The sequence below is a fragment of the Mandrillus leucophaeus genome, unplaced genomic scaffold, assembly GCF_000951045.1.
Source record: "Mandrillus leucophaeus isolate KB7577 unplaced genomic scaffold, Mleu.le_1.0 Scaffold125, whole genome shotgun sequence".
Taxonomy (NCBI): Eukaryota; Metazoa; Chordata; class Mammalia; order Primates; family Cercopithecidae; genus Mandrillus; species Mandrillus leucophaeus.
In genome coordinates, this window is record NW_012100876.1 from 3,030,754 (window position 1) to 3,046,065 (window position 15,312).

The window sequence follows — 15,312 nt, forward strand, 5'->3', positions numbered from 1 at the left end:
ATGTTAACCTTATGTTTTATAGTTTCTAAATCCTAATTTATAGCCATCCATGAAGAGGTGACTTTTTCCCTCTTCTATGCATCTTTTTACATGGCAAACTTTCTCCTTTTTGGTGCTACAGTCAGTAACACCTTAGAAACACTCAGCCTTGGGCAGCTATATGAAGGTCGAAGGAATAGAAGGTGGGCCACGTCAGGAACCACTGAGATCATCACAATGCTCATTTGACAGTGGCGGGCCAGCTTAGGAGAATCCACCCTGTGCAAGGCACTGACTGGTCTTTTCTGGTCATTGAACCCTCCCCAGTCTTTCCAGTAAAGACATATTTCCTTATTTGTGGTATGCAGCTGGGGAAAATATTTATAGATTGTTATACTGACCTCATCCCTGGGCACATTATTTTATGTATCAAAATGAGTTGGGGAACGAGGCCTTCAGGGGTTAAAAAAAATCCTTAAAACGAGTTAAACAACATGTACAAATAATTTTCAAATTATTTACAAATTATAATCAAATATAGACACTTACTCTGCCATTACATTCCGGACTTTATTAGCAAAAAGGACAGGATCATTTTTTTCTTCATCATTTGGTACTTGAACTGGCATAAACTGAAAGACAAATATACCTTTCTATAAAAATGTCTTAAGCCTAAGACATTAAATGCCAAGTAAATTAATTTATACATTATCAAAATATTAAATCATCTACCTTTCTAGAACATAGCTTATATGAGGTAGTGGGGCACTGGGCTTGGATTCAGGAGATCTGTTTCTAAGCCCTGGGTCTGCTTGTGTGTTAACTAGTATGTCATTTAACTTTGCTGAAGCATCTCCTCAACTCTAAAAAGAGGGCTATGATCACTACTTCCCTGGTGACTGTGAGGGTGAAACAAGCCAGTGTCTGGAATTCTGGAAGTGTAAAGCTATAGCTACTAAAATCTTTCTCCTCGAGCTGCATTTTCAACTACTGCCATCCCTTTATGTGAACTTTTTTTTTCTTTTCTTTTTGTCTTTCATCTTCTATTTAGTCTAATGTCAACCATATTTTTACTATTCAGTTGAACTTTAGTCATTTATTCTGCTTTTTAAAAAAAACTCTTAGTATTGGCTTTACAGATTTTTGCTTACCACCATTTTTTGCTTTAGCATTTTTAATTGTATTTTTTCTCCACTTGATGTTCTGTGATGCCTCAATTGTACTGTTCTTGCTTTTATTTATGGTTTTCTAACATTAACAAGGTTTTAGTGCCATATTCAAGTTATTACATATTTTTCAGCACCTACTATATACCAGGCAAGATTAGTAGGACCCTATTGCCTGCTCTAAAGAAGATCAATATTTTAATAAGATAGAACAACACATTAATAACCCCATATGCTAAGTGTCGTTACTTCTATTGCCCCCAATTATAGATGGGGCTCAATAGCTTAATTAACTTACCTAAAGGCATACAAGTCACATGGCCAGAATTCAGCCCAAGATTTGTCAGACTCAAAAAAACCTTATTTTCTCCACTAACCATCCTTCCTGGAGTATGAGAGCAAGAGGTGGGAAAGGATTAATTTTGTCAGGGGCCAAGGAAATGCAGCCAAAGAGGAAGGTGGTGCCTAGGGAGAGAGTGCACACAAGAAAGCTAATTCGGTTAAGGGTGCTCTACGGAAGAACTAATACCTGATGGTGGCTTTTTAAGGATAAGTGAGATTTTTGCCAATAGTTACTGTTTATTGAATTATAACTAGAAACCAGGCATCATGCTAGGTGTTTTACATACATACATTATTTTATTTCATTAATTTTTCCCCAAAATAGGTGCTCAGGTGCTGCACTAAGCCCTAAAAACATGACAACAAAGTCCCTGCCCTCAAGAAGCTCTCCATTCAGTAGGGTAGAAATTTATGAAACAATGAGCTAAATCCACCAATAAGAGTTACCATCCATTAAACATCTACTGTGTGCCGGGTATTTTATATTAGGGGCTTTATATGATTAACTCTCTAAACAATTCCTTGAGGCAAATCCCACCACTTCCATTTGATAAATAAAGAATGTAACTAAAAGTAGTTGAAAATACCATTTTTTTTCCCAAATGGACCTGTTTTCAAGTCTTGTCAATCATATTAAGAAACCTGTGAGCATTGGTATCTCAGAGGTGACATTTAAGCAAGGGAATGACATGACTAGGTCCAAGTTTTTGAGTGGTAACTTCAGCAGTAAGGAGTAGATGCATCAAAGAAGAGACTAAGAGTGGGGAGAATGTCTGGAAGCAGCTGCAATCGTGGGAGAGACAATAAGACCTTGAGTAGAGGGAGTGAGGATGTGGAGGATGACATGGATGCAAGTGGCATTTTTAAGAGAAAATGTATGGAATTATAGAATAATGTGCTATAGGACATTTTTACTTTTCACATTTATCTGATTATTTCCTCTCTAAGGGGGCAGTTGCAAGCTGCAGAAAGAGTTCTTGGGCTGGGTTGCTGCTTGAGATCTGCCGTGTGATCCTGGAAAAGTCATTTAGCCTTTAGGAGCCTCAGTGCCTTCTCCTGTCAAACGAAAACATTTAACTAAATGATCTCTGAAGTCCTTCCCATTGGAATTCTGTGTGTGACTCTCTATTTTGCATAGTTGTTTTTTAAGATGGAAAAATAAACTAAGCCACCAGAGGTCCCCACATCCTTAAATATTTAGAATAACTATCTTTGCAAAGAAATATTTCTAAAAATTCCCTGCATCCTGATCTAGTAAAATTTCTTGAACTTTCTTAGTATAAAATCCAAGAAAAAACCAGTAAGTTGAAATTAATGTTCACAAAATCTCTAACAAAACAGTGTAAGAAATTAAAGTTTTTAATTGCCATATAATTCTTCATCTTTTAAAGAAGCCAAACAACCATTTGTAATACACTTGATTTGTAGGTCATAAAAGCACATACTGAAAACCTTGAAAAATAAATTGCTGCTACACTGTTAACCAAACATAATACAATGAAATACAGGTTTGGTTTCTATTAGTGCAGGTAGTATTTTTCATAAAATGATTTTTAATAACTCTCATATTGGCATGGCATCTTATTCTTGAGGAATAAAGATCCACTGAGAGTACAAAATAATTAAAATCCTAAATTTGACACCCATGGGCCTTGGAGGCCCTATTCCTCCTAAGAAGCAATTCAATGGAAATTCTAATAAAAAGTCACCTCTCCTAGGATAAGACCTTGCCCTCTATATCACATTTCCATTTCGTACAGTCATTCAAGACTGACAGTATGAATGTATCCTTTATTTGGAAAGGAAAATCAATCAAAGAAAGGGGAACATGATTGCCACTATCTTTTATGATTCCCAACACACACCTATATACCCTAATGACTTCAAGCCCCGAAGTTTTCCTTTCTAACTTCATCTTTTCTCAGTATCCTCAGTACTCACATTGACGACTCACTTGACATCTTGGCCACAGATATTCTTCTAGACTCTACTTCAGCCATGGAAACAAACTTATGACTCTAATTTCTGATAAGTTCTTCAATCAGTTTCCCCTCATTATCCATTAGTGTTTATTTCTCCCCTAATCTGGTCTTGCATAGACCATGACAACCTAATGGTCACATCTGGATCTAATCATCCCTCTTTAATCATTCCACTCCCTCTGGCAACATCTCCCTGCCTATCTACACTGGACTTGGGAGTCGGATACTTCTGTATGACCTGTTACTTAGAATCTTTCACTTCTGCCATGCCCACAGTGCCAATCACACATCCTCAGCCACCTCTCCTGATCTTGCCTTCATATTCCTGTTAGGGACCACTGAGAGATGCTAAAAATGTTAAATATGTTCCATGCTTTTCAAGTTGCAATTCCACTTTTACCTCACTCTCCCTGGACAAATGGCATTTCACTTTCAACTTTATAAAGAAGACAGCTTACGTAAACTTACTCCCTTCTTTTGCACCTGAAACTGGCTTCATATCTCCACTCCCCTCTCCTTTCAAATACAGTATTCTCTGTACCTTCACCATACTTAACTTTGCACCATCCTGTCCCAGATGAGGAGCAGACTAAGTGACATGTTTCTCAGATTAACATCTCTTGTTTGTGCTTTTGGTCCCAGAGTCCCCCACTTCCTCTTGGTCCTTAAATTGCATACAAGCAAGATACAAAATTCTTCAGCCTACTATTTAAGACATCCATCAACCAAAGCCAGTCACTTACATAAATGCTCCGTATCACTAAAGCTAGTTTATTCATTTTTTCTTGACCACATCAAGCACATTCCTTTCTACTAAAAAAAAAAAATGATGAGGAAGATTGAGGAATTATGACACTATAATCAATCTTTTATTTTTTCCTTGCAACAAACAGAGAAGAATTTTAAAAGGACAATCTTAACAAATGTGCAGTTCTAGTTCTTTCTATAATTCTTTTAAATCTTTGAAGAGAAAAAATGCAAATTAAGGAAGATATTTATAAACAATGCTTGCTGCTTCCTTCCCAAAAGAACAGAAACATCCAGATGAGACAGAAAGTAAAAGTTAGTGCTTATTGAACACTTACTATGTGCCAGCACATAAGTAACCTTATTACTCCTCAAAACTCTATAAATTAGGTGTCATTATCCCCATTTTTGTCAGTGAGAACACAGGCTTAGAAAGGTTTCATTTTCTCAAGCACATACAGGTAGGTAGTAACAGGATTAGAACAAAAACTCTAGTTAATACCCTTTTTATATCTCTATTAGTATTCACACATTCCAGAATTTTACCAGGTTCCAGAAGCAATTAGCTTTGTTAGAACAAGTATAAATATAGGGTGTGTGTGTGTGTGTGTGTGTGTGTGTGTAGTTGTGTGATTGAGGTTTTCTAAAAGGCTCATTTTAGATTAAAAACTACAAATAATTGTAGTGCATTTGGATACTTATATAAACTATATAAATGTCTTTGAATCCTCCCTAAGTAATTCACTCTCTACAGATCTTAAAAGTGATATATGCATGTAGCTGTTGATCATAATACTCATCATTAATTGCAATCTTTCCCTAAATCAGAAATTCTTTCTAAATAAAAAAAACCTTTCTATTATTTTAAGGAAATGAATTGCCCATCACAGAGCATTTTAGGCCTAAAACTAGCTACTATAAGCTCACTATAAGCTTTGTAAATGAATTTTCCTAATGAAAATACAGTAGCGTCCCTTATCTGGGATTTTACTTTCTGTGGTTTTAGTTACCAACAGTCAACCATGGTCCAAACACATTACATGAAAAAGTCTGGAGATAAACAATTCATAAGTTTAAATTGCATGCCATTCTGAGTAGGGTGATGAAATTTCATGCCATCCTGCTCTACCCTTTCTTCATCACAAGGAGAAGAGGGATGAGTATAGTACAATGAGATTCTGACAGAGAGAAAGAGAAAGACCACGTTCACATTCAACTCTTATCTATATTGTTATAACTGTTCTATTTAATTATTAGTTATCACTGTTAATCTTTTATTGTGCCTATTTTATAAATTACATTTTATCAGAGGTATGTATGTTTAGGAAAAAAGTGAGTATATATAGGGTTTGGTACTTTCTGCAGTTTCAGGCATTCACGGGGGGTCTTGGAACATATCCCCTACAGATAAGGGGGGACTTATTATATGTTTAATATGCCCACTACAGACAATTTTTATGTATCTATAATATATACTAGATGGCTTCTAAAGTCAACATGCTTTGAATACAAACTGAGATATAGCCTATGAAGGAAACTGACTGCACAGTCAGTGTAAATGACTTGTTTCCATTCATAAACTAGCAGAGGCCCACTTAGTGCTTTATAGTGTGACTTAGCATGTATTCTCTCTCATGAGATAAACTAGCAGACTCTTAATTCATGTCACATTTTGCAATGTTTCCTACTAGCTATTTTATTCCCTATGCCCTAAGCCATATCCTTATAAATGTACTTGTGAAGTAGCTGGTTAATAAAAGTACGACTAAAAGATACTTTAAGAACACCCATTATGCCATATTACAATTCAAAGAATAGCTTTTAGTAGAACCATACTGTAGACAGATGTCTTCATCATTGCTCAAGGATGCCAGCAGAACAGTTACACAGGACATGCGGTTTAGAACTAACTATATTTTTAAGATCCAAGAGTCGAGAATATAATAACCTTTTCAAAAACACTGTATGTTTCTATGTTGGGAAGCAGAGAGGGCTGGGAAGAGGTGGTAAGAAAATATTCCTAAATATTAGATTCATTACATCTTAGATATCTAATGATTTTGGTAATTAAAGAGTTCGGTAGTCACCATTACTGAGGGGAAACGTGTGAAACTAAAGGATATGGCAGTCAACATAATGGGGTGTCATGTGACTCACAAAAGCAAGAGTGTCTAAAAGGGCACTTTAATAATTCATTCAAAGTTCATTTGAAAAACCATAAAATTAATACCATATTCTTGAATAATACATCTTACATTAGGTTTACCTAATATTCAAGAAGTTCCAAAACCATGTTTAAAATAAGATAGTAGCAAGGATTTCCATCAATTTTAAAGAAAAAGAAAAAAGGGGGTTACTTGAGAACAACCAAAACAATTGAAACTGGAGCAACTAAATGTACTGAGACCACAAACCAATCTCAGGCTGGGCCTCGTCAGACATAGTGAAAAAGCTGGAACCTCAGAGATGGCCCAGCTCTTACCGAGCTTCAAGTCAGGGCGTGGTATACTTAGTGTCTGAAGGGCTGCTGGGATACATTTCGGTTAAATCCAACAGTGAGTATTAAAATATTAAAATATCATAAAGTATTCAGGAGTCACCTGGGTGAAAGGGGGAGTCATAAATTTAAAGTAAAAGTAACTAAAATAAGAATATCTGTACTAAATTTGAAGTCCACAAATTCCCATCCTCTTGTTCTGCACCGCAATTCTAATTCATCAAATCTCTGTCGATGCGGCTATTTTCAAGCAGCTGAAAGTCATTTTATTTGTGAAGTTATGGAACAAATAATACATTTTTTTCTTTGCTAGAAAAATATGATCCAAACAGGTCTCAGAACTGGCTGGAGAATGCAAATATTGTAATTTTTTTTTTTTAAGAAAGAAAAAAAAAAGAAAGCCATGACATAGAAAGGAAATGTGGTAATAATGGTCATGACAAAAAAACAAAAAGAGGACTCTGAATACCTCTGTTGTAATGCAGTTTGACCACTGACATGCTACGGCAAAAAAGACAGCTTTGTGTACATTTCTATATGTGCTGCTAGATCTTGTTTTAGCTACAGAGGGGTGCATTGAGAGGAAGAGACAATATCTTGCAGAGAAGATAGCATGGCTTTTTTAAAGTATGAGTTTTCTTTTTTTTTTTTTAGAAAAGTAAAACAGGCCTAGACTACCTTAGCAGCTATTGAAAAAGCAAGAGCAGTGCTCAGAGTATTTAGAAATATTATGATATAAGGCTTCCTGAAGTGTATTCTATAGAACACTGGTTCCGGGAAATATCCAGAGAAAAAGGTTCTGTAAGTCAGACATTTCAAAGGCGCTGAGTAGTCTTGAGAAAAAAAAATTCATTTTCTTTACCTTGATACTTTCTAAACTTATTAGTTTTTGTTCCCCAGGAACCTCTAAGAAAAACCCAAGAACAAGTGTGTGTTTTGTTTTCTGTTTGTTTGTTTGTTTGTTTGTTTGTTTTTTGGCCACAGTGAGAGATACTGAGCTGGTTTTAAAAGTGGGGAGGTGTGAAATATAATTAATAAACAGATATTTTCAAGACAGGCAGAAAACATGCAAATCTCAAGAAAATTTCACTAAACTCATTCTGAAATGTAATTTGCCCTCCTAAATCATTTGGTATTGCTAACAATCTCTAAATGGCCAAATCACTAAGCTATCCAACAGAGCAAAATAGTATTCTTGTGGATTAAATTCCACAGTCCTGTCACTTAGGCACTAGACCCTACTCAGAACTCTGTATGACACAGGCAAACTTAAGGTTTTCATTACACAATCCATGGATGCATTTAGAAAATCCAGGAGACCCATGATCAAACCGTCTCTCTTCAGAGACTACCTGAGGGTATTGCTAAAACCCACTGGATTCTGAATTCAGGGGTCCATTCTACATCATATCTAGAAACTAAGAACAGCTCTGGAACCAATCTTTAGAGCCTTAAAAACCTGGTCGAAATTTTCAGAATGTTATAATAACTCCTCTCTCACTACCTGCCACTGTAACTCAAACCAAAAGACTGTCCTGTGAATGATAATACGTGCTGCCTCCCGGACAGAATTTCCTTGGACTTTTCATGTGCAGGGTGATTTCACAGTGAAGTCTTCTGACCTCTATGTCTCTCCCCTTGACCCCAAGTAGCATCTCTTAGCTTTCATAAAATATTTTCTTTAAAGAGGTATGGGGCTCTATCAGCTATGGTCAGCTCCTTTTGTCAGGATGTGAAAATACATCATTCAATTTGGCAGGTGTCAGCATTAAAGGAGTAAAAAGATGAGAGCAAGGTGATGCCCCTCTGGCCAGCCAGGGTGGGGTGGTTACATGTTTCAGAATCTAGAGGTGTTTTCTAACATGATTTCAAGGGCTAAATCTGACTGACAGGCTAGGTTTATATACACAATTTGTAAAACAACAGGGTTTATGTTATGGGTGATGGACCTTTATATCTGGTCTCTCTAGACTAGAAGTTCAAAATTAAAGGCAAGGCCAAATCTCAAGTTCCAAGGCTACATTTTGAATGACTTACCTCAACTTCTACCTTTGTGAAGAGCTGGCAGAAAGTAAGCATGCAAAGCTGAATGCTGAAGAGAAAAAAGAAAAGGCTATTTTTATACAGTAATGCAAGTATCACCTTACATTATTCAACAACCATTTCTTTATACACAAATACCCCCACATCATACTTCATATATATTTTGCATTTATAAATACTACACTGCAGCTATAACACTTTTTGGGCCTAGACAACTAATCTTTTTTTTTTTTTTTTTGAGACAGGGTCTTACTCTGTCACCCAGTCTGGAGTACAGTGGCATAATCAAGGCTCACTGCAGCCTCAACCTCCTGGGCTCAGGTGAGCCTCCCACTTCAGCCTCCCAAGTAGCTGAGACTACAGGTGTGAACCACTGTGCCCAGCTTAGACAAGTATTCTTGACAATTATTATTCAAAAGTTAAATCACCAAATGAATACCAAATACGTATTTGAGTCAGACCCTCAGCTCAACAGACTAAACCACAAATTTGAAGTTTCCTTGACAACACAGACTCAAAGGCCCAAGTCCCTAGAGAATATACCCAAGGCCACATTTTAAGGTACGTAAATGTGTTTATAAGAAAACTCCTAGGTAGATCATTACGTTTCTGAACTCTTTTTTGACATTAAATCAATGGGCCTTTCTGTAAAAGTGGAAGCTTTATCAAAATTGTCCCAGTTATTAATAAATGTTCTAGTTATGAGGAAATCTGGAAAGTTTCAAATTTCATTGTAAAGGCAGGCAAAGGCTGTCTTCAAAGTAGTTAAGCAACCCTCTCAAAGAAAATGTTTGAAATAGCTGTTCCTACTTATGGCTTTCCAGTACATATTTAGACCCTCTGGATAAGACTTCTACTGGATTTTTAGTTTAGTCTCATTAGACAATTGACCCAGAAACCAGGCAGAATGGATTAAACTACACATTTAAGAAAAGAACCAACCAATCTCCTTTCACTGTTAAGAAATTAAAATATAATTTATCTGTAAAAATTACCTGAGGCGACTTATTTAAGGAATTTAGGAGCTTAAGAATTTAGTTAAAAGAAAGAATTTAGAAAGTAGATATATCACTTTCATAATTAATTATAAATTGTTAATGTGTCAGTTCACAAGTCTTCCATTTGAAAGAAAAATATTTTTTACTATCTCTAAACTCTAAAGTCAATCCACATTATCTTGCATAAATTGTTTTTAATTATTTAAATGGAGCTGTAGAATTCAATTACTTTAATAGATGCATATTCTATTCTGAAAATTCTGAATACTGTACAAAATATGAAACCACACATAAAATCTAACCTGTCTTGTCCACCCTACAGACAGACCAAATACTTCTTAGACTGATATAAAACTTCTCTAAGTTTATTCCAAGTCTCCTTTCCCTTGGGATATTTGTTTTGGTATAAAATCTGTTTCTTAGAATCCGTATCTGGAGTAGCAGTTTGAGCAAGGGCAATTGAGAAAACAGATTTAGAAGTAACAGACACAGTGCTAACAATATTAAGTAGATGAGAAGACAAAAGTGGACGTGAGATTTGCAATAGATAGGTGCAATGTGACATCTGAACAACACAAAGCTGTGCCTTTTAAAGATTCTGTGTTTGTTTAAAAGTCCTGAAAATTTTTTGACTTTTGAAATATTTTTTCTCCCTTTCATTCCTGAATTCTTTCTCCTAATTTCCTTTTCCTCTTCTCACATACTTCTCAGTTGAGAAGGCTAGATTAACTAAACCTGTCTATTATATTTTCTATTCTCAGTTACTCTTCTAGAAAAGCTTTCTCCTATTTGATCACTACATTAATCTGGACTGCTGGGCAACCAAAAAAAGTCTTGTTGGCCACATCACTATCTCTGTAAGGAACTTAACCTGTAAAGGCCCAAAGGATGGCACACCTCAGGAAGTGGAAGTATGCTACGCATCCATTGTTAAGGCACTTTGTTTTCCCAAATACTTTCATACTACCTGTTTCTCCCAATTATCCCATGTCTAAAAGCAATCAGGAATTCAAAATAAGTAATGGCATGAAACATGTATTTTAGTTAAATGAATAAATTGATTTCTTGGTAAGTGAAAGATAATATGCTGTTTAGATATCCTTTACAATTTATGTTCTTTATTTTTGGTGTTATTTGCTTATCTTTAATTATCAAGGACTGGAGCATAACAAGAATATAAATGTTTCATATGTGTTAATATTTATTCTATTGTCCCATCAGTTACATATTCTGATTTAAATTTATTATTTCAAAGCAATGTATATATATACAAAGTGGAGAAATTACACAGTTTTGATTTCAGAAGTTGGCTGGATTACGCTGAAGGTATCTAAAAAAAGCCTACAATGTGTAAGACAACTGATGATTTCCTTAAATATTTCCAAGTGATTGTCACCTATCCATCAACAATGTTATCTGAGCCTTGTGCTTAACAATATGAAAACTGGGTAAGACCCTAAAGGAAGTCTTCAAATCCAGGTGTTTCATATGGCTCTCACCAAAATTTAAACAGGCTCACTTATTCAGAGGGAACTAAACAAACGATCTTGAGAGAAACCAAGTTTCTACATGTTCTGTTCTTTGTAAAGGCCTACTTCACATCAGCTTGCTTAATAATGAAACTGTATTCCTCTTCTCTCTTAAGTAAAGCGCTTATAGAAACTGCTGATTCCAATGCTTTTCAAATGCAACAACAGAACTGAAATCTTGGTTAGCTATTTTTTTCAACTCATATCAGACACATCATAGCTATTTCAGGCCATATGACTAAATTTTTCTGAATGGGTTAAACCAACATAGTAAGTAAGGATAGAGACATTGGATAATGCCAAATCTGCAATGGAAATAAAACTGCAAAATTAAAGCTAACTATGATGCAAACTAGGTCACTTACAAACTAGCAGACAAACACTTGAGACCCATTTGAATGAGACAGATGACTAGAATTTTGCATACAAGGGACTTGAGGGGTTAGTGGTCAAGATAGTGCAAGACAGTGATGCTCTCTACAGAGACTTATCAGTTATAAGACTTAGGGCTCTGATCAGAAATCTTTATGTTTTTAAATATAATAAGAATTTAAAATAACACTTTTTAAAAGAATGAATAAATGATCTTTTTCTTCACTAAAATAAAATGTATATAAACTAATAATGGACATAAGTGACTTACAATGTATATCCTTGCCATGTCCAGGTCACAGTATCCTATAATAACAAAATTATTTTAGCTGTTAGTCTGGAGGAAAAACACTAAATAAAATAAAGATCTTATTTTAATATGGGGATTCATTTATTTTTTTCTGAAACTAAAAGCAACATGTTGAGAAGTAAAATAAATACATTATTATTAAAGAACAGTAAACTGACCTATGAATTCTTGGATTACATATCTGCATAGCAAAGATCATCCTAATGTCAACAACTTTTGATGAAATGACTTGCTCTAATTTTTTAAAAACTATTTTACATGCTTAGCCAGTTTTCTCCTAATATGAATATATCTGGATAATTAATTTGCTTACAAAAAACTCAGAATATATCAGTTTTCAAAAAAAAAGCTTATTTGGGGGAAATAAAATAATAGGAACACAATAAATCAAACCTATAGGCAGAAGTACAATGAATAAAAGTTTTATAGATTTTAATTCTTTTTTTAACCATAGATGTCCAAGGTTGAAAAACCAGCCTCTAAATACAAAACTGATTTGATCAATAACCCTTAAACTTACATAGTAGAGATAACTAATAATTATATCCTGGCTTTTAATATAAATTCTCTCATAAAGAAAGTTCCTCTCAGAACCAAAACATCCCCTCAAAAATCTTTCTCTAGGAAAATGGTGGTACAATCAATATCTAGAAGACAATAATGTATCCAACTGGAACAGAAGAGACTACTTCCTGAATCAACTCTGGACTTTATATAAGATGTTAAGTTAGGCCAGGCATGGTGGCTTATGCCTGTAATCCCAGCACTTTGAGAGGCCAAGACAGGTGGATCACTTGAGGTCAGGAGTTCAAGACCAGCCTGGCCAACATGGTGAAGCCCTGTATCTATTAAAAATTCAAAAATTAGCTGGGCATGGTGGCACACGCCTGTAATCCCCACTACTCGGGAGGCTGAGAAAGGAGAGAGAATCACTTGAACCCAGGAAGTGGAGGTTATAGTGAGCCAAGATCGCACCATTGTACTCCAGCCTGGATGACAGAGCAAGACTGTCTCAAAAAAACAAAAAAACCCAAAAAACAAACAAAAAAAGATGTTAAGTTTTCTCAGGTGTTTTCTTATTTAATTAAGCTACTTATTACCAAGGCTCACACAATTAGTAAGTACTGAGGCAATAATGAAAGACCAAGCCTCTTCCATATTTATCCTGCTATTTCAATACTTCTTCAATAGCAATGAACACTGAATCAAGAAAAATTTCCTTCTAGAGTTAATGAAAATCACAAATTTGTAACTATTCATTCTAATGAGACCCTAATCTGGGAATTAATCACACCAACATGGTGACAACAGAGTAGAGGCTAAGAAAATATCTTCCTGAAGTTCAGTAATAGCAAAATAATATTTAATATTAGTATCAATGGATATGTGCCTATCTTGCAAAATTTTAAAAACTAGATGTGGTGAGCAGAATGAGCTCTCCCATTTGCTTCCACCATTTATCTGTTCACAGCCTTATTTATATATTAAAAGGGGTTCCAGAGAATCTGTGCTACTTGGAATACTGAAATTCTTCCTGTGGTGAAATACTATGCTTACCAGCTTGTTTGGGTATCTGAGGAGGACTGGCTGCACTGGAACTCCTGGAATGAAGGCTCCTGCAACCATGTTGAAATTTTATAATGTGTTTTTATGTGAATAAAAGTTTTATGATAAAGACAAAATTAATTAATAGTATAAATAGACTGAATATTTTAAGAGTATGTATAATAGAAATCATTTGCTAAATGTTGATAAATCCCTAGTACTTACCAAAATGAGGGAATTTTTTTGAATTAAGAACTACTGAAGCAAAATATTAAATACTGTGCCTATGCCACTTAAAATATTTGTTTATTCACTGATTTATTTCTCCACTTTTTTTCATTTTCCAAGTGTTAATATTCAACAGAATTTTTTAAGTAATGATAAAATCGAGACAAAGAAAAAATAAGAAAGCCTACATGGAACCAAATGCTTGAAGCAAGAACTACCATACTTGCTAGAAGTGAGTCATAATTTTGCTGCTGAGCATTCTAGCAGCTAATACAAAAACATTTTAAAGTATTACAAATTATAATGAAAGCTGCATTCACTGACTTCTAATGTTAAAAAAGAAATGAACCTCAGAAAGCAACTGAAGACATTATAATGATGAGATAGGTTTTCTACTTGATGGCATAGAACCTCACGTGTCTGTGAGGGTTCCCAAACATACACACAGCCACACATCCTAAGCATACATGCATGGAGTGGACACTCCAAGGGGAGAGGAATTATGACACCAAAAGAGAAAGCAAAGCAGTAAGTTCTGTGGATCCACAGTGTTAAAAAGTTGCAATCAGAAAAGAAAAAATTGTTCAGAGCAAGCTCAAGAGTTATTTTGTGTATTTCTATAAAATCATTTGCGAAATCTTCCATATTACTTTGTTAGAATACATAATTTAATTTTTCTCACCTGGTTTAAAAGTAATCAAACAGGAACGATTAGTACAAGTACCTTCTGGGAAAACTAGTATCTTGGAAAAAAAGGAATAGATTTAATATTTCAATCTAATTAAGAAATTACCTCTTTACTTGCTTTCTTATGACTTCACAAACAGCTGCCAATGCTTCAAAAACAAAAATGAAATAAAAGGCTAACACTTGATTCTAATGAAAGCTACCATCAGATTATTCAATTTTCTTGTAAAGAAAGTGTTGCCTATTAATTTAATTAGAAAATGGATTTAAGTTTTAACAAATGTCTCTTAATGATAAAACTAATGATCTGAATAAACTTAAAAGATGTAGAGCATAATTCATGGTCAAAGTGTGCATTAGGCTACATTAAATTCTTTCTTCTGCTATATATGCTTAACCAAATAATTTTCAATTTTGTTTCAGTTTTCCCATTAATATTTACCCCCACAACATATAGTTCAGGCATGTCTTGAGGACAAAGGAAAAAAGATATGTGTACAATGTGCTTTATGTTTACTTGAATTAGTTGACATGTGGAATACAACTTAATATCTTTTTTTCTTTTTGAGGCAGTGTTTTTAGCTTTTAACATACTTCTTCATGTTTTCAAAGTAAAAGATAAGCAGCATGTTAGCTTCCCCATTAACTAAGTAAAATAGCAACTTAATTTTCTGATGCTTTTAAAATTTAGCCATGAATAAATTGCTAAGTGAATAAAATAAAGTAAAATCCTGCACTCACAGCAGTTAGCAAAGTGTTTTTATGATAATTAGATAGGGAAAACATTATTGGGCTACATTGCCACAATAACAGGTTATTTATAAAATAAAAATTATGAATAGATATAATTCCATTTTCCAATTTAAAAGTGGGTCTCCTATAACAAT

General features: G+C 34.7%; 1 protein-coding gene across 1 annotated transcript in view; it reads right to left on the minus strand.

The window, feature by feature from the left end:
• LPCAT2 (lysophosphatidylcholine acyltransferase 2) overlaps positions 1-15,312 on the minus strand; it is a 76,764-nt gene that overhangs the window by 39,078 nt on the left and 22,374 nt on the right. Inside the window, exons 5-9 of the mRNA XM_011971911.1 lie at positions 14,421-14,481; positions 13,523-13,581; positions 11,927-11,961; positions 8,751-8,805; positions 529-611 (exon numbers count right to left, since the gene is read on the minus strand). Coding sequence (XP_011827301.1) covers positions 529-611; positions 8,751-8,805; positions 11,927-11,961; positions 13,523-13,581; positions 14,421-14,481 — 293 coding nt within the window. The remainder of the gene's footprint in view (positions 1-528; positions 612-8,750; positions 8,806-11,926; positions 11,962-13,522; positions 13,582-14,420; positions 14,482-15,312) is intronic.